The sequence below is a fragment of the Lissotriton helveticus genome, chromosome 11 (assembly GCF_964261635.1).
Source record: "Lissotriton helveticus chromosome 11, aLisHel1.1, whole genome shotgun sequence".
Classification (NCBI taxonomy): Eukaryota; Metazoa; Chordata; class Amphibia; order Caudata; family Salamandridae; genus Lissotriton; species Lissotriton helveticus.
Genome location: NC_136072.1, coordinates 1153329605 through 1153353782, shown reverse-complemented (window position 1 = coordinate 1153353782; position 24178 = coordinate 1153329605). Strand labels below are relative to the sequence as shown.

At 45.8% G+C, this 24178-nt stretch overlaps 1 protein-coding gene across 1 annotated transcript in view; it reads left to right on the top strand.

The window, feature by feature from the left end:
• The window catches only part of GP1BB (glycoprotein Ib platelet subunit beta), a 45185-nt gene extending 21996 nt beyond the window's left edge, over positions 1-23189 (top strand). The window contains exon 2 of the mRNA XM_078666334.1: positions 22169-23189. Coding sequence (XP_078522460.1) covers positions 22215-22841 — 627 coding nt within the window. The 5' untranslated portion in view covers positions 22169-22214 and the 3' untranslated portion in view covers positions 22842-23189. The remainder of the gene's footprint in view (positions 1-22168) is intronic.
• The last annotated feature ends 989 nt before the right edge of the window (positions 23190-24178 follow it).

Below are 24178 nucleotides of genomic sequence, written 5' to 3'. Positions count from 1 at the left end.
CCTCTGGTTGGTGCTCTTCCATTCCTGAGATGTTTCTTGTTACATCTCTGGCTGGTGCTCTTCCATTCCAGACATGTTTCTTGTTATGTCTCTGGCTGGTGCTCTTCCATTCCTGACATGTTTCTTATGTCTCTGGCTGGTGCTCTTCTGTTCCTGGTATGTTTCTTGTTATGTCTCTGGCTGGTGCTAACCTGTTCCTGGTATGTTTCTTGTTATGCCTCTGGCTGGTGCTAACCTGTTCCTAGCATGTTTCTTGTTATGCCTCTGGCTGGTGCTAATCTGTTCCTGCCAAGTTTCTTGTTATGCCTCTGGCTGGTGCTACCCTGTTCCTAGCATGTTTCTTGTTATGTCTCCGGCTGGTGCTAACCTGTTCCTGGCATGTTTCTTGTTATGCCTCTGGTTGGTGTTAACCTGTTCCTAGCATGTTTCTTGTTATGCCTCTGCCTGGTGCTTCCCTGTTCCTAGCATGTTTCTTGTTATGTTTCTGGCTGGTGCTGCTCTCCTGTTCCTGGAATCTAGCTTGTTCTGTCTTTGGCTAGTTCTTTTTTGTTCTAGCTAGTTCTCACCTATTTATGCCACTTATTTTATTTGGTTTGTCTTGCAAGTTCTCCTCTTTTTTATGGAATTGTTATTATTCTGTTTATTGCTAATTCTCTCTTTTTCTTGACGTTTCTCTTGTTCTAGTTTCGACTGGTTCTTTTCTTTTTATGGCGCAACTTTATGCGGGTATCTTGTTCTAGTCATCCAGTCTTTCTGGTTCTCTCCTGTTGTTGATTCATCTGTGACTATCTCTGGCTGCTCCAAGCCCCTCGAGCAGGAGAAGGGAGGCTCTCTGCGGTCACCGCATCTCCCTCGCTCCAAATTCCTCACCCTGTCAAATTCAAATTCAAACTCAAAGCTTTATTTCGATATAAACTTTGATATCATAAAAGCATACATTTGTTAAAAAGAAGATTACATACATAGCACAAGACAAATATAAGTCAAAAGGAGCCAGTACAATGTCATTTTGAATAAAGTCATTTTGAAAAATAGGGGAAATATAGAAAACTCATTTATACATATAAATACAATCAGGGTTAAAATCTAATTTATCCTTAAAATCTTATATATAGAAAATCTCTAAAATACATACAATCAATTTATATATTACATCGAATTCCTAAATTTAACCACAAGTTTCAAAAATTTAGCTAAAATATAGATCACTTCCGGGGTTTCCATCCTTTGTAGTCTAAAAAACGTATCTCTACATGATCGGAGCCCCCATTCCTTAAGGATTGGTTTGTGAAGAATCTTTCTAGGGACATAATAAAATTTGCAAAATAAAGTGCAGTGCAGGTTAGATTGGAGGGCGAGGTCATCACAGGGACAAAGCGACATTTGTCTCGACCAATCATTACAATTTGGGAATGTAATTAAACGAAAAAAGGGACCCAATCTGAACCTTGAAAGGAGCATTCTGGCATAGCAATTAGTGTCACTAACAAGGTATAATTGCAGACCCTGTTCCGTAGTAATTTGTTGGTAGGCTAGAACTGATTTTTTCGTTTTTTCAGCGATCCATCTTTTGTTCAGATGGTCCATAGCCATTTTACGTAACACTTTCCTTGATACTGTTTCCATGCTAGATGGATTTTTGAAAAACTCAGGCTGGCCAATATCATTCAACATTTTTTCCACCACACATAGCCATTTAATTTGCTTTACACCGTCAAGTTGTACACAATCAGTTATGGTGTTGCGGTTAAAGGCTGTTTCTGATGTTAGTCAAAGCTTATGCCATAGCAGAATGGGTTTGGTCGCTATAATGTCGGAAATGTAGGGGAGACCGACTTCTATATGTATAAAATAATTAGGAGTTGATTTTGGATCCCCCAGGAGGTACCGAAGGAAACGATTCTCAGTTTGTTGAATACGAATTGGAGAATCAATCCCCCATATACCAGAACCATAGGTGGCCGTGGTAACACATTTAGCCTTGTAAATGACAATCAGCTCCTTAACGGGTCTACCCCCAATTTTAATTGCAAAATTCTGCAATGCTCCAATCGCTTTGGAAAAAGCTAGTCTTCTGGCTTTGATAGCAGTTTGCCAGGTGCATTTCCTATGGAAACAAATCCCAAGATAAAGAAAATGATCTATTGTCTCTATCTTTCTGCCTTCTATAAAAATGGGACAGGGTATTTTCTTTACTCCCTGTCGGCAGGACATAGAAAAAGATTTTGAAATGTTAACCATAAGTCCCTTTTCCCTCATAAAAAGTGTAAACTTTGAGACAGCCCTTTGTAGGCCCAGACTAGTTTGAGATATAATCGCGGCATCGTCCGCATATAAAAGGATGGGGACAGGGTGGCCCTGGACTAAAGGATAATCATACTGAAAGCTTTTGAGGTGGTCGCCAATCTCATTTATATAGAGGGAGAAGAGCAGGGGGGCTAAAATGCACCCCTGCCTCACTCCCCTCTTAATGGAAAATCTTGGCGAGCACTCTCCTCTTTGACCAAAGCGCACCCTTGCTCCTGCATCCTTGTATATTTCCTTAATAAAATTAAGGATTGAGGGGTCTAGACCAAGATTCTTTAACGTGGCCCACAACTGATTGTGATCAACACAATCAAAGGCTGAGCTCAAGTCGATAAAAGTAATAAAAAGGTTCCCTTTTTTGGCTTCGATGTATTTTGAAATTAAAAAATATAAATTGAAGCTCTGCTCAAATGTCCCCATACCTTGTCTAAAGCCATATTGAAAAATCGAGAGGATATTAACTTCCTCGATCCATTTTTGGACACGTTTTAAAATAATACGTCCAGCTACCTTCATTAAGGCATCAATAAGAGAAATTGGGCGATAGCAAGATGGATCGTGCCTGTCCCCCTTTTTAAATATGGGGACTACTATCGCTTCTGACCATGTTGATATTAATCCATGTGTATTGGCACAATTCATCACTATGGTCAATAAGGGGGCCCAGAGATCAATTTCGGCTTTAAAAACATCTATATGTATTGCATCGGGCCCGGTGCCTTACCAGACGGACTTTCTCTTATGACCAGGCTCACCTCCTCGCATGAAAAAACAATGTCCAGCGGGATATTTCTCAAGAAAGATCCAGTATTATCGGAGGCTGTAGTGTAGCCCTCCGAAAGAGAACAATCGGGGTCTGGGCTACCATACAGGTTTTGAAAATGGGTAACCCAGGTATCCCCATTTATTGCAATATCTAACCTCTCCGGTTGTTTTCCTTGTGCAAAGGGTGCGTTTACAGCCTTCCAAAAGGCAGTTGCATCTTTATTTTTTGAGGAAGAAATTAGGGCTTCCCAGGCCTCTTGTTTCATAGTTTTCTTCCTATTCTTAATTGCACCACGGTATTTATATCTGGCCTGGCTAATCGGCTTTGAGGATCTAGGGATGGCATGCAAGGCCTTTTTTAGGGATTTTAGTGCAAAAGTACAATTTTTATCAAACCAACCTCTGGGTTTATTAGGTCCTAATTTAAACTGACGGGACAATAAAAGTTTTAGTGTCTCTTGTATCTTGGAAAAATAATCCAATATTTTTAAAGGATCTTCCGTAAGAGATAAACAAATGTTAATCTCTGACTTTCTTTTAGAGAGTAGAGTTTCAAGAAACGTCTCCGGGACCACCTTATCCCATTTAAGTGTGTAGCCATTGGTACATCCAATGGAAATAGGTTGTTGGTAGATAATATTTTTTTCCCTAATTAAATGCCTCTCTATGTGCTTATTTATATTAAATACTATAGCATAATGATCGCCATAGATATCATCCAAAGTTTCCCATGCTGAGAGCAAATAAGCATATGATTTAGAAAACAGAGTGAAATCAATCACGGTGTTTGAACCTCTGCCATGGAAAGTTGGGTGGAAAGGCACGGACGGTGAGCATAAATCATTTACATAATCCAAATTAAAATAAAAAAGGAAATTATTTAAAATATCCCCTATTTTAGAGTGAATAAAGTGGTTCAAGGTATCATCCATGGAAGAATCAAAACCACAAATTTCCTTTGAGCCAAACTGGCAAATATTACAATTAAAATCACCCAGCCAGGCGAGCATACACTCCCTGCCTATAGATTCTTTTAATGTAACAATTGTATGACTTAATTCGTTTAGAGTTTGTTCAAGAGCTTCTGAGGCAAGGTTATTGTAAAAATTTACTAGGATGAGGTTAAGAGAACTCCCCCACCCAATCACCACTATCTGATAAATTTCTTTAGGTATGTGTTTTAACACAGTTAGTCCACTAGCAATATTAATATATATGCATAAACCACCCTTATTTCTTCCCTGATTGCTCTCCGTCGCCGGGACATGAAACGTCTGATACCCTAATAAGTGCACCGGACTTACAGCCTGATTCATGTAGGTAAATTGCACTCGCAAAGGGCCAGATTCTGAGAATCTGGCCCTTTGCGAGTGCGATTTTTGCATTTGGTATTCATGATACCAAATGCAAAAATCGCTATGTAAGAATTCGCATATTTGCGTGGAATGGCATTTAAGGAATCTCTAATAGAGATTCCTCAAATGCTATTCATGACACAAAACAAAATAGCGATTTTGGACTTTTGGGGCCGCTATTTACCGAGAGGTCAGACCTGTCGGTAAATAGCAGAAACTCAGAAAAATGCTTTTAAAAGCATTTTTCTAAGTTGCATGTTGCACACACACATGTCCTTTGGACATGTGTGCGCGCAACACCTGTTCAAATGTGCATTTTAGGGGTGCTACAGGGCGTCCTTTGGACACCCCTGGCACCCTTAAAATCGCTATCTCATTTGCGAGTAGCAAATTGCTACTCGCAAATGAGGGATACTCCCCATTCATTCCTATGGGCCTCTTGGCCCATAGGAATGAATGGGGAGTATTTGCGAGTAGCAAATTGCTACTCGCAAATAAAGAACATGTAGGAATCGCTATTTAAGTAGCAATTCCTACATGAATGCCGTTTTGCGTGTCCTCAATAGCGAATCGCTATGATTCGCTATTAGGGCCACGCAAAACGGATTGTACATGAATCAGGCTGTTAATGCCCAGGTTTCCTGGAAACATAAGATGGAGTGACTGTTCACCAGGTCCAGCCATGATTGTATTCCGATTTTTGTTGCAAGACCGGCCACATTCCAATTTAGTACCAAATTTGGGGAATAAGCGGGTATGGTGTAGAGAATTTGGACACAGCCCCTTTTTTCCCCTGATGCTTGAAAACCGATTTTTCAGACAAAGATACCATATCATGGCTATCATGGGTCCTAACATTACCCCCGAGTTTACTTCCAGCTGTTTTACAGGCAAACGAACAGAATTTCCGGCGTCAAGATTAAGAAAGGTAGACACCGTGGGAATACTATTGCATAACAAAATCCCCCCCACAGAACAATCATTTTTTCCTTCTATGGGAGGTAGAGGAACCACCGTCTCTTGCAATTTCGTTAGAGTAGCAATGACATTGCAAATCACATTCAAGTCTGTTTTTGCTACACAGTGCTCCCCCCTCATGTCTTGTAATGGCTCACTGAGTCCACTCGTCGATATAGGAGTTACAGAAAAAGATTCATTTAATATGTTACAATTACTCATACATTCACGAGTGGTACCTACATAAAAATTTGAAAAATTGAGTCATTCATTTGCGTCTAGGCCTGAGAGGGGTTCAAATAAATTGTGTAACGGGATATTCCAATACTCATTTGGATTTATAGGTTGGTGGTTATTATTGAAAGGAAGGAAGTATCCATGTGGACGCTGGGGTGGAAAAAAGGGGGGATTGTTAAAACCTGAGTCGGGTCGGGGACAAACGATAGTTGCCCGGCGGTATTGCCTCTGTGACCCTCTAGTTATTTAATCAATGAAGAGGCAGGCGCTGGAGACTGGAAAGCAGGAAACAAGGTTTTTATTCTCTCCGGAGGAGAACACAACGAAACGGACAGAAGGTATCGTTCTGAGGTGCTCTAGCTACATTTCTGAGGCCTGGCCTCTTATACACTGTGTTACGACTTTATTGTAGATTACACGTTCATGTTAAAGCTTTGATGTATGGAAAAGACATTCCCGGAAATCCCCTTTGGGTCCGTTCCCACACACATTTTACAGTTGAAGTCCCCACCCTAGTCACAACAGGTGATGAGTATCACGCAGCTGGATATTCCGCCGATTCACGGAATGTGGGGGGTTTGATCGGATCTCATGGAGTGGGGGCTTTGATCAACCCGGGGGTCCTTTGATGGGGGAAGCTTTCTATTGTACGGGGAGGGGCAAGGAATGGTATCGGCAGAGCTGGGTGTCGGCCTGGGAACGGGGAAGACAAAACGGGCACACGGGGAAAAAGGGGGTTTGCATCTAAGGGCCGGAGGTCATGAAAGGGAAGCAGGGAGGTGTCGCGCTGGGAACAGGATGAGGGCCTGGGGCAGAGCAGCGCCGAAGAGGGGTTTATGACTCAAGGCAGGTGCAAGCAGGGGGGTTTGCAGCGTGCAGGCTTAGTGAAGGCGAAGGGCTATGTCAGGGGCCAGCGGCATGCAAAAAGGGTTCGTTCTGATCGGGGCATCTTAAAAAAATGGCGGGCGCGCACGACAAAAGTGTGGCATCAGGGGAAGAGGCAAGATGGCGCAGATAATGTTCACAAAAACGTACTAATTTTCAACAGTCCTCCCTTTAACATATTCAAGACATCTTGCTGGTTCATTTTCTACTCGGTTCTATTGCGGTAGGCATGAGAAAGGAAACGGTAGGAACCCTAGATGAAAAGAGTTGTAAACAATACATTTTAACATTTCTAGTTTTTAGGAGGTGGGCCTATTTGATAAACTTTGATCAATTTGTTTAGCAGGAAAGTCATAGGAATGCAATACAAAAACGATTCTGTAGCGAGAGCAGCAAGCATATTTCATACTGGCAGGTTATTACATATATATCAGGTTCGGATTGGAGCATGATCAATACGATGGCGGCTGGGAGAGAAATGAGGTCTAGCAGAAACGGCGATTGGGGATGTCAAATGTTCGAAGTTTAACGAGTTCTCATCATTCTTTGTTGCCTTTCGTTGGCGCTGTTGAGCACCGGCGGTGGAGCTACAAGTCCAGCTCTGTTCTAAGTTCTGCGTTGCAGGGCACGACCCTTTCCTCGCGTTTCTGGTCGGAAAGGTCCTTTTCGCCCTGTGTCCTTTGAGGTGTTTGTCAGAAAGTTCAGATGGAAGAAGAGCGTACAAAACAGTCCATAGGGTAGGTCAGAGGAAAAGGGGGATGGAGCAAGGCCAAATTAGGAACAAACTAGGGGAACGAGAGACTTCAAATAGGCGGGCGTGTGACCGAATTCAGAGAGCGGGGACTTGTCGACAGACACTGGACATCGAGCAGGGGCATCAGGTCGACCCTTTCTTCTCATGTTGTCGAAAACAGTGCCTCGTCCTGCAGCTCTTTTCTGTCGTGGTCTCGCCTTGGCTAATGTCGCAGGTGTTCCTTAGTCTGCAGTCAGGCCTCGTGCTCCCACATCCGGTCCTTCTCTCCTCTAACAGCAGTACCCTTAAACAAGTTTGAAAAGACAGTTCTTTAGAGAATTTGCAGATGAAGATAATCAAAAAGTCTATGTCTCTCCCAGCTCCAGGCAAAGAATGAAAATGCCCGTTATATTAGTGTTCACAACTGGCATATGAATGACCGGTGACGGGCTTGTTGGATTTACTATGACTTTCCTTTACAATTATTTACTACACAGGTATTTTGCTGAGCGACGAACATGGCTAAACATTTCCTTTCTATTGATGCATCCTGCTTTTCAACTACTACGGGGTTCATTTTGATGATTTCTTTACCTTGGATTAGTCTGTTAACCTTGTAAAACATCATTCTGGATCCTACGTAACCTTTTACAGCCCGATTACTTAATTAGGAAGGACAGGGGTTTTATGGGAAACAATCAGGGACATAGGAAACTTGTGGTAAGGGCATAAATCGACCCATCTCTCACAACCGGAAATGAGGGGTAGTTTCATAATTCCAGTTTTGGGCGGCTGATACAGGGGAGGTAACCGGGGTAATCATTTTTCCGGTTTTGGGTATTGCGACAATTCGGGGAGGGGAGGGTCGCGTATTCTGAGGTCCTTGTTTTATACCATAGGAGCCGTTGACATGTAGTTCCCTTATTTCGGGTCAGATTAGGGAACCTCTGTCGTCTTACCTGTCCTTTCCCTTATGGCCCAACCTCGGTTCATTGGCTTCTAGCGGAAAAGGAGAGGTAATGACGCGGCCTCAGGGTGATTGTATTAAAGACAAGTTTTTGTGCAAATACTGACGGTATTTGAAGCCAATTAGGTGGTGTGCTAGGGGTGGCAGTCTGCCAATTTCGGGGCTAATCACTCGGAAGAGTGGGAGTGCAAAAATAAAGGGAGAGAGAGAGAGAGAGAGAGAGAGAGAGAGAGAGAGAGAGAGAGAGAGAGAGAGAGAGAGAGAGAGAGAGAGCGCAACGGCAGGCTAAATAGTACACGTGCAACAGAGAGGGTGGCAGTGTATTCAAGAAAGGCTATTTAGTGCATTACACAGTAAAGGGCATTCACGGGTCTGCGTTAGAATCTTGTAATCATGCAGTTTGAGCATTAGACAGGGTAGAGGGGACGTGCCTTGAGAAAAGGAAAGAAGAAAGGAGGTACCATTTTGTCGCACTTCTCGCATTCTCGGTCCTTCGACCAGTTGGGTCGACGCCTCAGTCACACACACACATTCCCTCATAGTTTCGCATCATACGTGACATGGGTTCATTCGTCCGGTCTGGTTTAAGGGTGATCACTTTTTATCAGGTTGTGCTAATTTTTCGGGTTTGTTCGATACGTGAGTAGTTTGCAGGCGTGCTTAGACACCACCTTGCGGCGCTAGTCCGCTTCGTGTATTAGACATGGCAAGACTTCAGATCTTCGCCACACCTCGGCTGTAATCTCTGATGTAACCTGCAGAGGGAGGGAAAAAGGGGGGGTGGGGGAGACAGCATTCGCGCATATTCAAATACATGGATTCATAAGTCCTTTACTTACCTCTTACTCGTCTTTCCTCCTCGGGGCAGGGTCCCCGGGGATATGGTTTCTGGAGTCGGGGGGGGTAGTGTGTCCATATAGGTCGTGTGCGGGGAAACGTAAAAAGGAAACCAGAGGTGCTTAGTGCGAGGTATCTAGTCAAAGGATGTATCTCACTATCGGGATCCTTAAACCTCTTTCAACGCTGTGGCGTTCTAAGGTTCTTCGGTTCTTGGGTCGGCTCCGTTCCCTGATACTTTGGAACGTTGTACTTTATCACATTTACATTATTTCATTTCACCCTCCTTTTACATTCCCTCATTTACACCGTTCGTTTTACCCATCCTTGGAAGTCAAGGTCTTCCTCTACGCGAGAGTTCATGAGTCAGTCGCGTACTTTGAAGGCGGAGTGTCGTGTTGTCGATCCGATCCGTCCTCCAGGGCTGGGCAACCATCTTCTTTTAACCTTAAAGAGAGAGCAGAGTAGGGTGCACAGAAAAGAACTTTCCCACCGATCCCACATTCTTAAAATAAAGCATGCAATACCCGTCCATAGTTTCAAAAACTTTATTTTGCAAAATCATTTCAGCATGAGGATTATGAGGGTGCGGTCGTATTTGGCCGGTCGTGGCAATGGCTAAAGTGCGTACAGTGGGGGGTGTCGTTTGCAGCAATAAAAACATCGGAAAGTTTTACTCATTCATTTGTAAGAGACTAAAACGTCTATTAATTGGCTGGGGGTTCGGGGGCATTTATTTTCATAATTTAGAAGCATAATCATAATAGTGGTAATCAGATTTCCTATATGCATACCGTACGTGAGCGTCGTAAATGAGGTTTACATCAGTTATAAAAATATAATACATTGTACATTTGTAATCAACATTTGTAATGGGGATCCTTTCATACTGTTCGTCGAGTGAGTTCTCCTTGTCTTTTCTAGCCAAGTGTACAAAGGATCATATAAAATCTCAGAACATCAAGTTTATATTAGTGCGAAGGAACACCACGAGGTGTTCGTAAGTTCCGATTGATACCAGCGCCATTTTGGGCGGGGCCGGCTCAGTCCGGAAGCAGCATCAGGGGGAAATGTTTCCCATTACTGGCAGTTTGGACCAGAGTCCTTTTCGGCAGTTCTAGAATTCATGCTAACAGAAGGAGTGGCAATGTCATGTTTGTTTCGTTGGCGATCAAGGCAGCCGTCCCTTACCGGAAGCCTGCAAAGGCCGAAGGTTCCGCCGGGGACCTTTTTAGGATCTTCAAGGCTGCGGAGATGCTGTCGGAGATGGGGGCTCGTGTTCCAGGGGGCAAATGTTCGAGTTATATTGCTGGTCAAAGTTACTCTAGTGGCCGGGGCCCGCCTTCCAGCGGACCCAGGCGCCATTTTGAGGCCCTACAGGGGCCACTCTCGTCGAGTTTGCAAGAGTGGAAGAGATCCTTCGGAGTGAAAGGAAGAGGTCCCTGTTGTGTGAAAGCGGGACGTTCAGCTGGGGTGCAGCTGTGATGCCCCCACCTGGGGGGGGGCGAGGGAGACTCGTTCGCATCGTCTCCTTCTCCCGGTGCACTCCATGCCGCTCCTTTTCATCGCCCCGCATGAAGGTCTCTCCACATCCGGTGTCTCCCAAGTCCTGTGCTCAGTGCTGTGGGAGCATGGCCACCTGTGGCGCGCATTCGGCGCGGCACGAGTATCAGTGCAGTCATTGCAGGTTCGGTGTTCCGAAAATATGGTCACCATTGCACGTTCGGTGCTGCGCAAGTACTGGGGTGCCACCATGGTGTGTTCGGTGCTGTGGAAGTATTGGCACCATCGCCTGACTGGGGGTGTTCGGCGTCGGGCCGGGGGCTGGGAGACCTCCTATCGGTGGAGGTGGGAGAGGCTCGTCCGCGTCGCCTCTCCCTCCCAGCCCAACTTGGACAAATTGTTGTGGAGGTACGTGCAGGACATCCCGCCGTCCAGAGCTGCTGCGGCTGTTACGGAAGAGAAAGGGAAAAAAAGGTGCCTCGTTCTCCTCTGGACATGTGGCGGGACTACTTAAGTCTATCCAGGCCCGTTGCGGCTGGCTGAAGAGACATGTGGCGGGACTACCTACAACTGCCCCGGCTGCTGGCTCCTGCCTCTCCTCCGGCTCCCCCATACGTTAAAATTTCCTGACCAAGAGTTGGCGGCCGGGCCCGCCTTATATGGGTTGCCGTTGGTTGGGCGTAGCCGTAACCCTGCCCTACTTTGGAAGGTTCCAGAATGGGGGGGGGCGAATGTTCTGTTTGACTTTCATTTTCTACAGTTTACCGTTATTATTCCTTGTTTGTTGTGTTAAATTAAAAGTTCAAGTTCATTAATGGTCTACGGTTTTTGTTTTACCATTTCTTTCTTTTCAGGTTGCTTTTATGCTAAGTTTCTGCTAACAGAGGTTGAGTAACACGGAAACACGTGTAGAGGGATGACGCAGATTTGTACATTACATACACACAAACTCAGACGGGGGACAGTACAAGTACGACATACAAAGACCCAAGACGAATATAAAACAGTTATTGGTCATAATTATCTCTTTCCGTCTGTGAATTTGAAACGAGGCTGGGTTCCCGTCTTGACGTTGCCCGACCTAGGAAAACTTGAGCATGCCGCTGAAATTGTCCTGGCGAAATCTGTGCCATCGGGCATAATCAAACGTGGTGGTTCTGTCTGGTCTGTCTATGTAAGTCGGGTTCTTCTTTGTCTCGCGCTTTTTCTCGTACTGCCGGTCTGTCGTTCCTGTCGGCCCTTTGCCTTTACTCACGCTCAGTAGAGTCGGGCATTGGGCTTTCCAGTGTCCGACATACCTACAAAAAGCGCATTGGGCTGGCCCTAAGTCTGGTCGTCTTTTGCATAGTGTCGGGGGATAAGTTGTGGGTAGCGATGTCCTGGGGTTGTCCTGTCGGTATATTTCTCTACTTGGTTTGTCCTCGTCTTTTCTCTGTCGTTGCATAGCCTCTCTGCGCCACATACCGAGACTGTCGAGCATAATTGGCGTTGTCTTATTATTTCGAAGGGCTATTTCTAACGTTTCTATTTTATCAAGGTCAAAGGATCCTGCCAGTGGCCACTGTTTGTCTTGACTATTTTCGGTATACCTGTGCCACAATTTGTTATAGGCTATGGTGACTAATCCATAGTTTATGAACATGTCCTTATTAGGGGTGCCTTCTAGTGGAGCTATATGGTCCACCTCTAATACACGGTCCGGGCTAAACAGGCTATTAATCAGTGGGGAGAAGACAGACATGACGGCTCGTAACGAGGGACTAAAAAGTCAGCACTGCCTATCTTATCACTAGGTGCAAAGACTGGACAGAATATTTCTATTCAACGTTGTTTGCAGGCAGTGAATACCTCATGGATCAAAAATAACAAAAAGACCAATAAATAACAATGGGGAGAATGAGTAGGTCCGCAAAGATCTGCGTTACCTACCCTTTTCACTATCTGCAAAAAGGGTGGTCTCTTCCCTGTTTGCAGACAGGGAATCTCCAGGAAACAATAGTTTTGCGAACAACAGTTCAGTTTCAAGTAATTATTGAGTGGGGGAGAAAAAATAAGCACGGCTGTTGCCCTACCTATCCTCCACTGCTTGCAAAGGGAGAGCCCGTTGTTTCTCCGTTTGTAGACAGTGAATCTCCAAAATAAATAAAGAGCAATAACAATCAAGCAATCAAGCAATTATTTCGCAACTTGTCGTGATTACACGACCTTACCCGGACCATGTGGACAGTTTCTTGTCTTCCGAATCCAGCGCCCGATCGTCCTCTTTTTCTCGTATTTCTCCCGGCACTCCTGATGGTCCCCAGTCAGGACCGTAGATCACTCGAGAGAGGTCTGTTCGGAACTAGTGAAGTTCGGATGATCGGCTGCCAGACGAGGGTCTATTGGGCAAGAGCTCTCCCGATCGTTGCAGTCGTTCACTCTGTCGTCGGGACCTCTCCCACTGGATCCACGAGTCGCTGATGGGCCCCACGTTTGGGACGCCAATTGTTAAAACCTGAGTCGGGTCGGGGACAAACGATAGTTGCCCGGCGGTATTGCCTCTGTGACCCTCTAGTTATTTAATCAATGAAGAGGCAGGCGCTGGAGACTGGAAAGCAGGAAACAAGGTTTTTATTCTCTCCGGAGGAGAACACAACGAAACGGACAGAAGGTATCGTTCTGAGGTGCTCTAGCTACATTTCTGAGGCCTGGCCTCTTATACACTGTGTTACGACTTTATTGTAGATTACACATTCATGTTAAAGCTTTGATGTATGGAAAAGACATTCCCGGAAATCCCCTTTGGGTCCGTTCCCACACACATTTTACAGTTGAAGTCCCCACCCTAGTCACAACAGGTGATGAGTATCACGCAGCTGGATATTCCGCCGATTCACGGAATGTGGGGGGTTTGATCGGATCTCATGGAGTGGGGGCTTTGATCAACCCGGGGGTCCTTTGATGGGGGAAGCTTTCTATTGTACGGGGAGGGGCAAGGAATGGTATCGGCAGAGCTGGGTGTCGGCCTGGGAACGGGGAAGACAAAACGGGCACACGGGGAAAAAGGGGGTTTGCATCTAAGGGCCGGAGGTCATGAAAGGGAAGCAGGGAGGTGTCGCGCTGGGAACAGGATGAGGGCCTGGGGCAGAGCAGCGCCGAAGAGGGGTTTATGACTCAAGGCAGGTGCAAGCAGGGGGGTTTGCAGCGTGCAGGCTTAGTGAAGGCGAAGGGCTATGTCAGGGGCCAGCGGCATGCAAAAAGGGTTCGTTCTGATCGGGGCATCTTAAAAAAATGGCGGGCGCGCACGACAAAAGTGTGGCATCAGGGGAAGAGGCAAGATGGCGCAGATAATGTTCACAAAAACGTACTAATTTTCAACAGGAAGATTGTTGGTATAATGTGTGGGAACAGTAAAACGTGGGATACGATGGACAAAATTTGGAGTATTAGAGTTGCGACGGGTTGCCAGGTGGTTGGGGGGCATCATCAAGGCTTCAGGGTAAAAATAACTCAAATTGTGAGATGATACACCACCCTCACTTCTCCCTGGAAACCAATCACTAATATACGTAACCACTCTGTGATCCCTAAAATGTACTATTACCACGTCCCCCTCAATGTCTTTGGGGCGAGGACCCACCCAATAGCACCGTCTTACAGATATGTCTCCGTTTAGATGTAAAGGGAGAGGTCTGTTATTTCGCATCCAAAAAATAACTTTATTTTTAAGACTTGTGTTAGATTCAATGCTTCCTACTGGCAGGACCGGAACTCCAGTTAAAATAATAACATAATTAGATGATTCTGGGGGAAGGTCTGCAATATTAGTGAAGTTAGATTTTACTCTGTTAATTTTAGTTTCCTTCGTTGGGGGGTTGTTTCTAGAAGGAGGGACCTTTGGGGGACCTGGTTTAGTCTGCTCTTTGTGTATGTCTTGAGCAGCCATCGATTTCTTAGGATCAGTGTGGACTGGGATGTTTTTAGATACTAGGTTGTCATTTTCTGGTCTAGGTGGTTTCTGTATTTGATGTTTATTTATTGGACATATTCCCTTAGATTTAGTTGGTTCAGGGTTATTGCTTAGATTAGAAGCTGCCAAAATACAGTACATTTCCCCCCCCCCAACCTTTTAACTCTCTCTATAAGTGGAAGTAGGAGAGATTTTAAAAGACGTGCAATAGTCTCCATGGTATCTTTAATCGGCAGGACAGCTGGACTTAAAGATATTTTTGTTGGGGACCCTATTAATGCATCATTCTCTGACTGGTTAGATGTCTTATTTGTTAGATACACTGGAAGAGGGGGAATACATAATTTTTTCCCCTTTTCTAACCCCTCCCTTTCTCCTTCTTTTTCTTGGTGGAGAACGGTGCACTCCCAGGTGCTTCTTAGTTTGTAATTTATCTTTAATTTCACTAACTGCATTCAGCTGTTGTGTCTCCATAGGAACTACCGCTTTGAGTGGCGCATTAGAAGCTGGAGATGAAGCATTTATATTATACTGAGAGGCTGAATCTAGAACTATAGGGGAATTTAAATCTATTAAAGAGTTAGAAATAGCAAGTGAACCATTTAAAGTAAAATCGTTAGTTGTTTCCATAACAGGTAGTGGTGGTGTCCGATCTTGAAAAATTAGTGGGATGTTATCGGTGCTAAACAACTCTGCATCTGCATCTGCTAACCTATTATTATGTGATTGTGTAGTGGCTACTACCTTCTGAGGGGAGAGTAGTGGCTTCTTTTTAAGAAGTTCAATGGAGAAACGACGCTCCGCACGTTTCTCCGCCAACGTGATCTCTTTATCTATTTCTTTAGTCGCCCTAGCAAAGTATTTATCTAAAGGGCCAAGTATGGAAACCCCAACAGAAGAAGGTAAAGAGTTCGGTACACCTGTAGACATCTTAAATCCTCAGTCTAATAACGGTATAGTTGATAATCAAATATGGTCCGGATCTTTGCAAATACAGACTGCGCCTGATGGCTATTAGCGGGTCAGTAAATAAGAACAAACAAAGCCCGGCTTGCTATCATGTGCTTCCAGCTGTACAGTTGAGTCCACAATATGAAGCGTTAGAGAAGGGGCCCTGCCCAGCCTCCTGCAGCCCCTGACGGCCACAGACGGCCCGCCCTTTGCCCGGGCTTAGCCCGGCGTCGCCCACGCGCGTCCCGCGACGCGGAAGGGGCTCTGCTGTTTTCAGCGCCTTCCGGGCGCGTCAGCGGGCGGGTCAGGGCGGAGTCGGGCCGCAAAGGATCATGGGGGCTGTAGTCCCCCCGCTAGGCGGCCGTGTGATGTTCCTGCTGCGGCGGCGGGGGGGACCAACAGCCTGTGGGTGTTCAAGCGCTCTTAGCTGTTAGCGCTGCTCCAAAAGATGCCTCCCAACGTCAGAGCCCTGCTTCAAAAGGTAAGATTTCTCTCAGTAACTCGCCCGCTCCCCAGATGGGGCTCTGCTGTTTTCAGCGCCTTCCGGGCGCGTCAGCGGGCGGGTCAGGGCGGAGTCGGGCCACAAAGGATTGTGGGGGCTGTAGTCCCCCTGCTCGCGGCCGTGTGATGTTCCTGCTGCGGCGGCGGCGGGGACCAACAGCCTGTGGGTGTTCAAGCGCTCTTAGCTGTTAGCGCTGCTCCAAAAGATGCCTCCCAACGTCAGAGCCCTGCTTCAAAAGGTAAGATTTCTCTCAGTAACTCGCCCTGTCATTGGAGCTTTTTTTGGTTCCAGACAGACAGAATGCGTCCAGGGAAAGGGCACAGGCTCCAATCCGACACTGAGCCTTGTGTGTGGACAGGGCTTGGGTGGTTTCTCAACAAGAAGCGGGCTGCAAACTTTTTGACAAGTCCTGATTACGGTCGTTTCAGATGGAAAACAACTTTGGAGCAAGCCTGCCCTCATGCGGCAGAGTTATAGAAGACAGGGCACATCTTGACCAGAATTCATTTTCAAAATGACCTCTAAACCCTTAACAGCTGGGCCTTCCATCCATTCCCCCCCACCCGGTGCTCAGCCCTTTTTTGACTATTTAGGGTAGTTTGTTGAGGGCTTCATAACTTTTTTCCACATAATGTTTAACAGTAATTGCCTGAAAGTAAATGCTGATAAGATGGAGGTTCTTTTTTTTAGTCAGGCGCCCCTCCCTCTGCAAGCCTATGGTGGCCAGCAGTGCTGGGCTCACTGTCGGTACTGGCAAAAACTGCAAAGAACCTGGGTATCAAATGAGAAATGGACTTATCTTTCACAGCTGAAGTTCGTCATATTTCCTTATCTTGCTTTGGGAAGCTGAGAAGCATAAGGACATTCCTGTACCTACAGTGCTATATGATTATAGTCCATGCGATGATTACCTCCCAGTTATACTATGCCAACGGTCTGTATCTGGGGTTGCCTGCATATCTGATTAATAGACTACAAATGGTACAGAATGCGTCAGTCACGTTAATTTGACGGGTCATTTTCGCCCTCACATTAGGCAGTTACATTTGCTCCCAGTAGCAAAACCAACGAATCAATCAATCAGGGAAAGGGCCGGATTGGCCATAGCCGGCATCGGGCAATCCCTGGTGCGCTGCACGGGTGGGGGGCAGTTTTGGGCCCCTAGGGGCCGTTTTTGTTACAGGGCCATTTTTGCAGCATAGCTGCAAAATCGGCCCTGTATCAAAATTGGCCAAAAAAACGGCCCCGGCAAAGAGCTCGGCGGCACCTCCAACCCCCCCAAGTGAGGACGGGGGGGGGCGGCCGAGCACGTTGCCAGGGCCGGTTGTGGTTCCCAGTCTGGCCCTGATCAGGGATCTGTGAAGCGTGCTACTCACCCGTGAGGGTCTCAAGGCGCTGGGGAGGGGTGTCGTGCAGCTCCTATTCAGACAAAGAGCCAGGTCTTAAGGCCCTTCCTGAAAGTGTGCAGCGTGCTGGAATGTCTGATGTTGAGCGGGAGCTCGTTCCAGGTCTTTGCCGCAATGTAGGAGTAGGCTCTTCCGCCCGCTCTGGCTCTGCCGATGCTCGGGGTTTCAGCAAGGGCGAGGTCGGCGGAGCGGAGGTTTCTCTTGGGTACATGGAAGGAGACTCTTTTGTTGGAGTATTGGGGCTGGTGTTTTGGAAGGATTTGTAGGCATGCGGAGGTGGCTTCCATCGTATATCAGCTATACCATCGTTATAATGTTGTGATTTCTATACTACCAATTTTTGTAAAATGCGCCAATACTTTTGACTTGTCATGAATATACCATCGTTATAATGTTGTGATTTCTATACTACCAATTTTTGTGAAACGTGCCATTACTTTTGACTTGTCATGAATCAACACTTATACTACTGCCATACTATGTATGCAGCTAATGTAAAGCGCTCTGATACCTTCGGGTCTGGCCAGCGCTGTACAACACTCAAATAAATAAATAAATAAATAAATAAATAAGCTTGAAGGTTATTTTCTTCTCGACGGGAGCCAGTGGAGGTCAGTGATGTGTTCATCTTGTGGGATGCCGAGGACAAGTCTGGTTGCGGTGTTCTGGATGGTCTGCAGCTTTCGGAGTAGGGATTTGTTGATTCTGACTTAGAGCGTGTTTCCGTAGTCCAATCTGTTTGTTATGAGTGTGTGGGTGATGGTCTTTCTGGATTCAGGGTGTATCCACTTGAAGGTCTTTCGAAGGATGCGGTGGGTGTTGAAGCACATGAGGAGACAACGTTGATATGTCGGGTCATGGTGAGAGAGGAGTTGAGGTTCCGGTCATGGTCCGTGGGAGTGGGGGGGTTGCTAAGAGTGGCGGGCCACCAAGTTTTGTCTCATGTTTGGGGGGTGAGTCCGAGGATGAGAACTGTCTTCTCCGAGTTGAGCTTCAGACAGCTGCTGCTCTTCCAGGATGCAACGTTTTACATTCATTCCTGGAAGCTGAGGCTGGTGTTGTCGGGTTGCTCCATGAGGGAGAGGATGAGCTGGGTGTCGTCGCCGTAGGATACTATGCAGAGTCCATGCTATCTGACGATGGCGTCGGGGGGCATGTAGATGTTGAAGAGCGTGGGGATGAGTAATGATCCTTGGGGTACTCCGCACTTGATCTCTGTGAGTTTGGAGAGGAAAGGTGGGAGTCTGATTCTTTGGGTTCAGCTGGTAAGGAAAGAGCAGATCCAGTCGAAGGCAGTTTCCTGTGTGCAGGCATTGTGGAGTCTAGCGGTGAGGGTGCAGTGGGAGACGGTGTTGAAGGCTGCAGAGAGGTCTAGTAATATGCGGGCTGCCATGTGGCCCGGGTCAAGAAGTGTGCGGATATCGTCTGTGGCGGCAAAGAGGGCGGTCTCAGTGCTGTGGTTGCTGCGGAATTCAGATTGGGAAGAGTTGAGAAGGAAGGTGGCTTTGATGAAGTCCGTGAGCCGAATGTTGATGATCTTCTTGGTGACTTTGGCCATGAAGGGGAGGAGAGAGATGGCTGTGTAGTTTTTGAGGTCCGTAAGATCTGCGGAGGGCTTCTTGAGGAGGGGCTTGACTTCTGGGGGGGAGAGGTGTGGCGCCGCGGCCAGGGCGACTGACGCTGGAATCTGGGGATCAGGGTTCGATCCCCGGCTCCGGCGGCAGGTTAGCCCAGCACCATGTGACTCTGGGCAATAGCTCGCTTAATCTTCCCGATGGCCCCCAGCGCCTAGAGACCCTTACGGGTGATTGTGCGCTTTACAAATGTGGATTATTATTATTATTAAGTGTCGGATTCGAAGTTGGTGTTGATGGTGCATTGTAGCCCGGGTGCCATGGCGCCGGCTGCTCCGTGGAAGATGTGCGGCGGGAAGAGGTCCATGGGTGCTCCTGAGTGAATGCTCTTCATGTTCGTGTGGTGTCTTCGGTGGTGACTGGGGTCCAGGTGGAGATGGTAGGCTGGCTGGCATTGCTGGTGGTAGGTGTGGTTTCGGTGTTTGATGTCTGTTCATTGAAGTTGTTGTAAAGGGACTTGATCTTGAGATGCAAGTAGGAGCCTAGTTTGTTGCAGAGGTCACAGAAAGGAATGAAGTCTGAGGCTTCGCTGGGCGGGTTTGGTGAATTCCTGAATGACACTGAAGAGTTACTTCGAGTTGCTGGAGGATTTTGTTCTGGAAGAAGGTCCTTTTGGTGGATCTGATGCGTTGGTGGTATTCTGTCATGGTGTTCTTGTAGGTGGTCCGAGCTTCTGGGGTTTTGGTGTTTCTCCTTACTTTCTCAAGAAGTCTGCAGGTGCGTCTGGATTCTTGGAGGTCAGTGGTGAACCAGGTGGCTTTCATGGGGCACTGTCTGTTGAAGTTATGGAGGGGGGGAGCTTGTCTGCCCAGTTGGTGATCCATCGGTGTAGTTTGTTGGCTGCAGAGTTGACATCGGTCGTGACGGGAGGGTGATCGTGGGTGAGGGTGGAGTTGAGGTGTTCCTCTGTGATCTTGATCCAATTCCTTCACGGAGGGCATGGTGAAGGTTTTTGAGCGATGTTTTTTTTAAGGAGAAGTGTACGCAGTGGTGGTCTGTCCAGGGGGGTTGCATGGTGTGGCAGAAGTGGATGTTGTATCCTCCTGCGAAGATGGGGTCGAGGGTGTGTCCTGCCTGTGGGTAGGGGTAGTGATGAGCTGTTTTAGTCCGATGTTGGCGAGGTTGTCCAAGAGGGCAGTGGAGTTAAGGTCGCTGAGGTTGTCGAGGTGTAAGTTAAGGTCCCTGAGCAGTATGTAGTCCATGAAGGCGATGACATGGGGCACAATGAGGTCTGTGATGGTTGTGGTGAACGTGGTTCATGGTCCGGGATGTCTGTAGGCAAGGGTGCCACGTAAGGTCCATCTCAAAAAGGATATAATTTAAGGCTCTGACCGTGGCTTTTTGAGCCATCCATTATAGGGGCTGTGGATACCTTAGTCTCAGGCTCAGGCTATACCTGTAGAAGCGCACTCTGAGATCTAATTTCCAGCGCCTTCTCTGTGTCCCTTGCTATACAAAGACCCGACTGGGAGGGAGGTCTTTCACGGTCAGGACTGCTAGACTCTGAAACTCTTTGCCCTCCTATATGGGCCAGATTGAGTCAGAACATGAGTTCAGGAAGACCTTACAAACTTGGCTCTTTAGTCAAGGCTAGCTCCACTGATTGGCCAGTTCTCTGCTGCAATAGTCGCTTAGCGCCGGGAAACCTCTGTTTGAGGTAGCTGTCACGATCTATAAATGCTTATTACCATTACATAAGCTATCCATGCCAAATTTGCGTACTTTTTTTCCAACATTCGGTGGATTCTAAAGGTACCCAGGGTTTGTTGATTTCCCTGAAGGGGACTGAGAAATTTGCCAAAATACAGCTAAATCTGTGTTTTTGGGGGGAAAATTGGAAAAAGTGCTGAAGAAGAAAGCACCTGTGTTTTTCCTTGCAAATGGTACCAACAAAGCATTTGCAGTGCTAAAATCACCCTCTACCCAGCTTTCAGGAACAGGCAGACTTTTGTCAGAAAACCAACATTTTCTACACAGTTTGGGCATTTTAGTTAGACATAGTCTATTTTTCCTATTTTTTGTGCTTTCAACGTCCTTTCAGATAGTGGCTGAAATTGATGTGAAACCAATAACGGATCCTGGAAAGTTATACATTTCTGTATAACTTATGTGTATAATTTTTGTGTAGATACATATCTACACAAATTACCCCTTTCTAAACATTCTGAATTTAGAAAGGGGTCATTTGTGTAGATCCTTAAAGGTTTTCCTATAGAAAGTAACAGTTTAAATAAAAACATATTGAAAAAGAGTTGAAAAAAACAGCTATTTGTGCCCGTGTTTTAACCTGTAACTTCTGTTAAGTATGGCAGATTTTTAAAAGCAATATACCGTTATGTCCACTGTACCCTTATAGTTGCAGGGATCTTTAGAACTTGTAGGTTCACCAAGAACCTGAGGTGCCCAGAGCCAATATCTGAGCTGCGCCTTGCTACAACTCTTCATTGTGTATACTGCAATTTACTTGGTAAAATATAAAGAGTAAAAAATAGGTGGTTATTTGCCCAACTCCAAATATGTGGGTACCTATACTCGCATGTGAATTAGGAGGCATTTATTTAAATGCCTTAAATTTGAAAGGCAGAAATGCATAGAAAGTCAATTGGCAATAACACTTGTTTTACTATTCTGTGTTACCCTATCTCCCGATAAAAATGGTACAGCACTTGTGTGGATAGGCCTAGTGCCCAGGATAGGAAACGGCCTAAAACGAAACATGGGCACATCACATTTTTCTAGCAAAAACGGACTCTTTTTTTGCAGTGTGCCTAGCTGTGGTTTTTGGAGCCTAGCTCAGCTAGCACCTAGGGAAACCCAGCAAACCTGTAAATTTTTTAAAACTAGGCACCCTGGGGAATCCAGGATGAGATGACTTCTTTAGCTCTCACCAGGTTCTGTTACCTAGAATCCCTTGCAAACTCCAAACGTCATTAAAAAATAAACATTTTCTTAAAGTTTCTGTGATAGAAAGTTCTGGAAAGAAGTGCATGCAAATCATATTCACAAGTAAATCGAGTCTAAATGAGTAATAAACAAAGGTCTCAATGATGCTAAACATAGACAAGTACAGTAGAAAAGTGGACAAAATTACAGCTCAAAGAGATGTGTCTGCGATATACACACTTTGAGTATTACAAAGAAATGCATTGATCTGACATCATTTTTGTTTGTCAATTCCAGAGGGTGTCCTGACTGCGGTGCATAGTATGGTGCCCTGATTTCAGACATGGAGATGAGTTCCTGGATGCTGCATCTTTTCCTGCTGGCCCTCCTCCCTTTCGCAGTGTCTGGCTGCCCCCCGCTCTGCCGCTGTACCTCCAACATCGTGGACTGTGGCAGCAAAGACCTCCTTGAGCAGAACCTACCGACCTCCTTTCCACCTTCCACCGAAGTCATCCGCCTCAACCAGAACCGCTTGACCACCATCCCCAATGGCCTCTTCGACAACCTGCGCCTCCTCCGCGAGGTCCACCTACGGGAGAACCCGTGGAACTGCGACTGCACCGTGCTCTACCTGCGCACCTGGATGCAGAAGCAGCAGTCGCGGTCCCTCTATAAGGATGTGGTCTGCGCCTCCCCGGAGAAGCTGCACGGGCGCGTCATCATGTACCTGACCGAGGATGAGGTCCTCGCCACCTGCCAGTACTGGTACTGCAACATGGCGCTCATCTCGCAGCTCTGCCTCTTTGTCTTCATCGCCATCCAGGCCATACTGCTCATCTTCGTCATCGTCTTCCTGCGGAGGTTCCAGAAGATCGCCAAGGAGGCCAGGCGGACAGCCAAGGAGCTCTACCAGAACGCGGACACCTACACATACGACAATTATCCAACTTACAATCATGGTGGCACCTAGCCTGCACACCAAACAACTGGAAGGGGCTTAGGTCAAAGCCATCACTGTAATGCATCAGCCTCACATCTGTATATCATTTTATATGGCTATGAGGACAGTATCTCTCAGGTAAATAGTTCTTGAAACAAAAGTCCCATTTCAGGAACAGATTTAGATAAAGACTTCTGAAATTTTTAACGGGTGTGAAATGTGGAAACAGAAATGTTTTGAAATGTAGACATATTTTCTTTATTGATCTTTTTAATTTGGTATGGTTTCAAATAAATAATAAAAAGAATTTAGCAAATACAAGAGATATTTATCTTCATTAAGGTCCTGAGGAATAATAAAAAAAAAAATGAAAAAGAATTGCTTTATTTATTTTTTGTGCTTTTATATAGTTCACCTGGGCAAAGAGATGAGACCGTGCTTCATATGAAAACTAGAAACAGTAAAAATAAAAACGAATATCATGCACAACAAAGAAACAGTGAAACTTTGGAACACTAACCTTTGCTGGGTATTCACATCAATAATGAGATAATAAATAAAAAAGAATCTTGTTATTAATTTGTTTTATTTCTTTAGTGTTGTTATAATGTGCTCTCTTAGGCCAATATGTAATAAGGGTGCTTCACATGAATAGAGCACAAAAACAGAAGCATCAATAATCTAAGTGTGTCAATATAACATTAAACTTTGTAAATACAAATATAAGAGGCAATCATGTTTCTTGGATCCTCACAAAAATACTAAAAATGAAAAAAATAAAAAACAAGCTTTTTTATAGCAAGGAAAACACTGAAAGTTTGTGTGTTAGAAAACAGGGTTTTTTGCAGATACCCCTACCCCCACACTTTTTACCCCCAGTTGGACTGCTAGATTCTGTGTTTCGACTGTAAATGTGCACTGAAGCCTGCTAACCAGGCCCCAGTGCCAGTGCTCTTTCACCAAAATTGTTAATTGTGAATTGGCAACCCCAATTGGCAAGGACTTTACCCCCCCCCCTTATAAGTCCCTATTATATGGTATCAGTGATACCCAGGGCATGAGTGATAAAAGGTTCCTGAGGACTTGCAACACTGTTTATGTCACCCTGAGTGACCCAAAGTAACTACTGACAGCAGACCTGCCATTGTAGACTGCAGGAGCAGTGCAAACTGTTCTAACTCAACTGTGTCCTCATCATGCCAGTCAATACACTATCTTTAATATATGTCAGGAAGTCCTCCCCAGCCCAGGGGGTAGGGTGCATTATATTAAAGGTGAGGACATGTAAGTTCAAGCCTATATGTTCCCATAGTGGTGTTTCCTAGTGGAAACTACTATAAGCATCAGCAGTCCATAGGATAAGATGG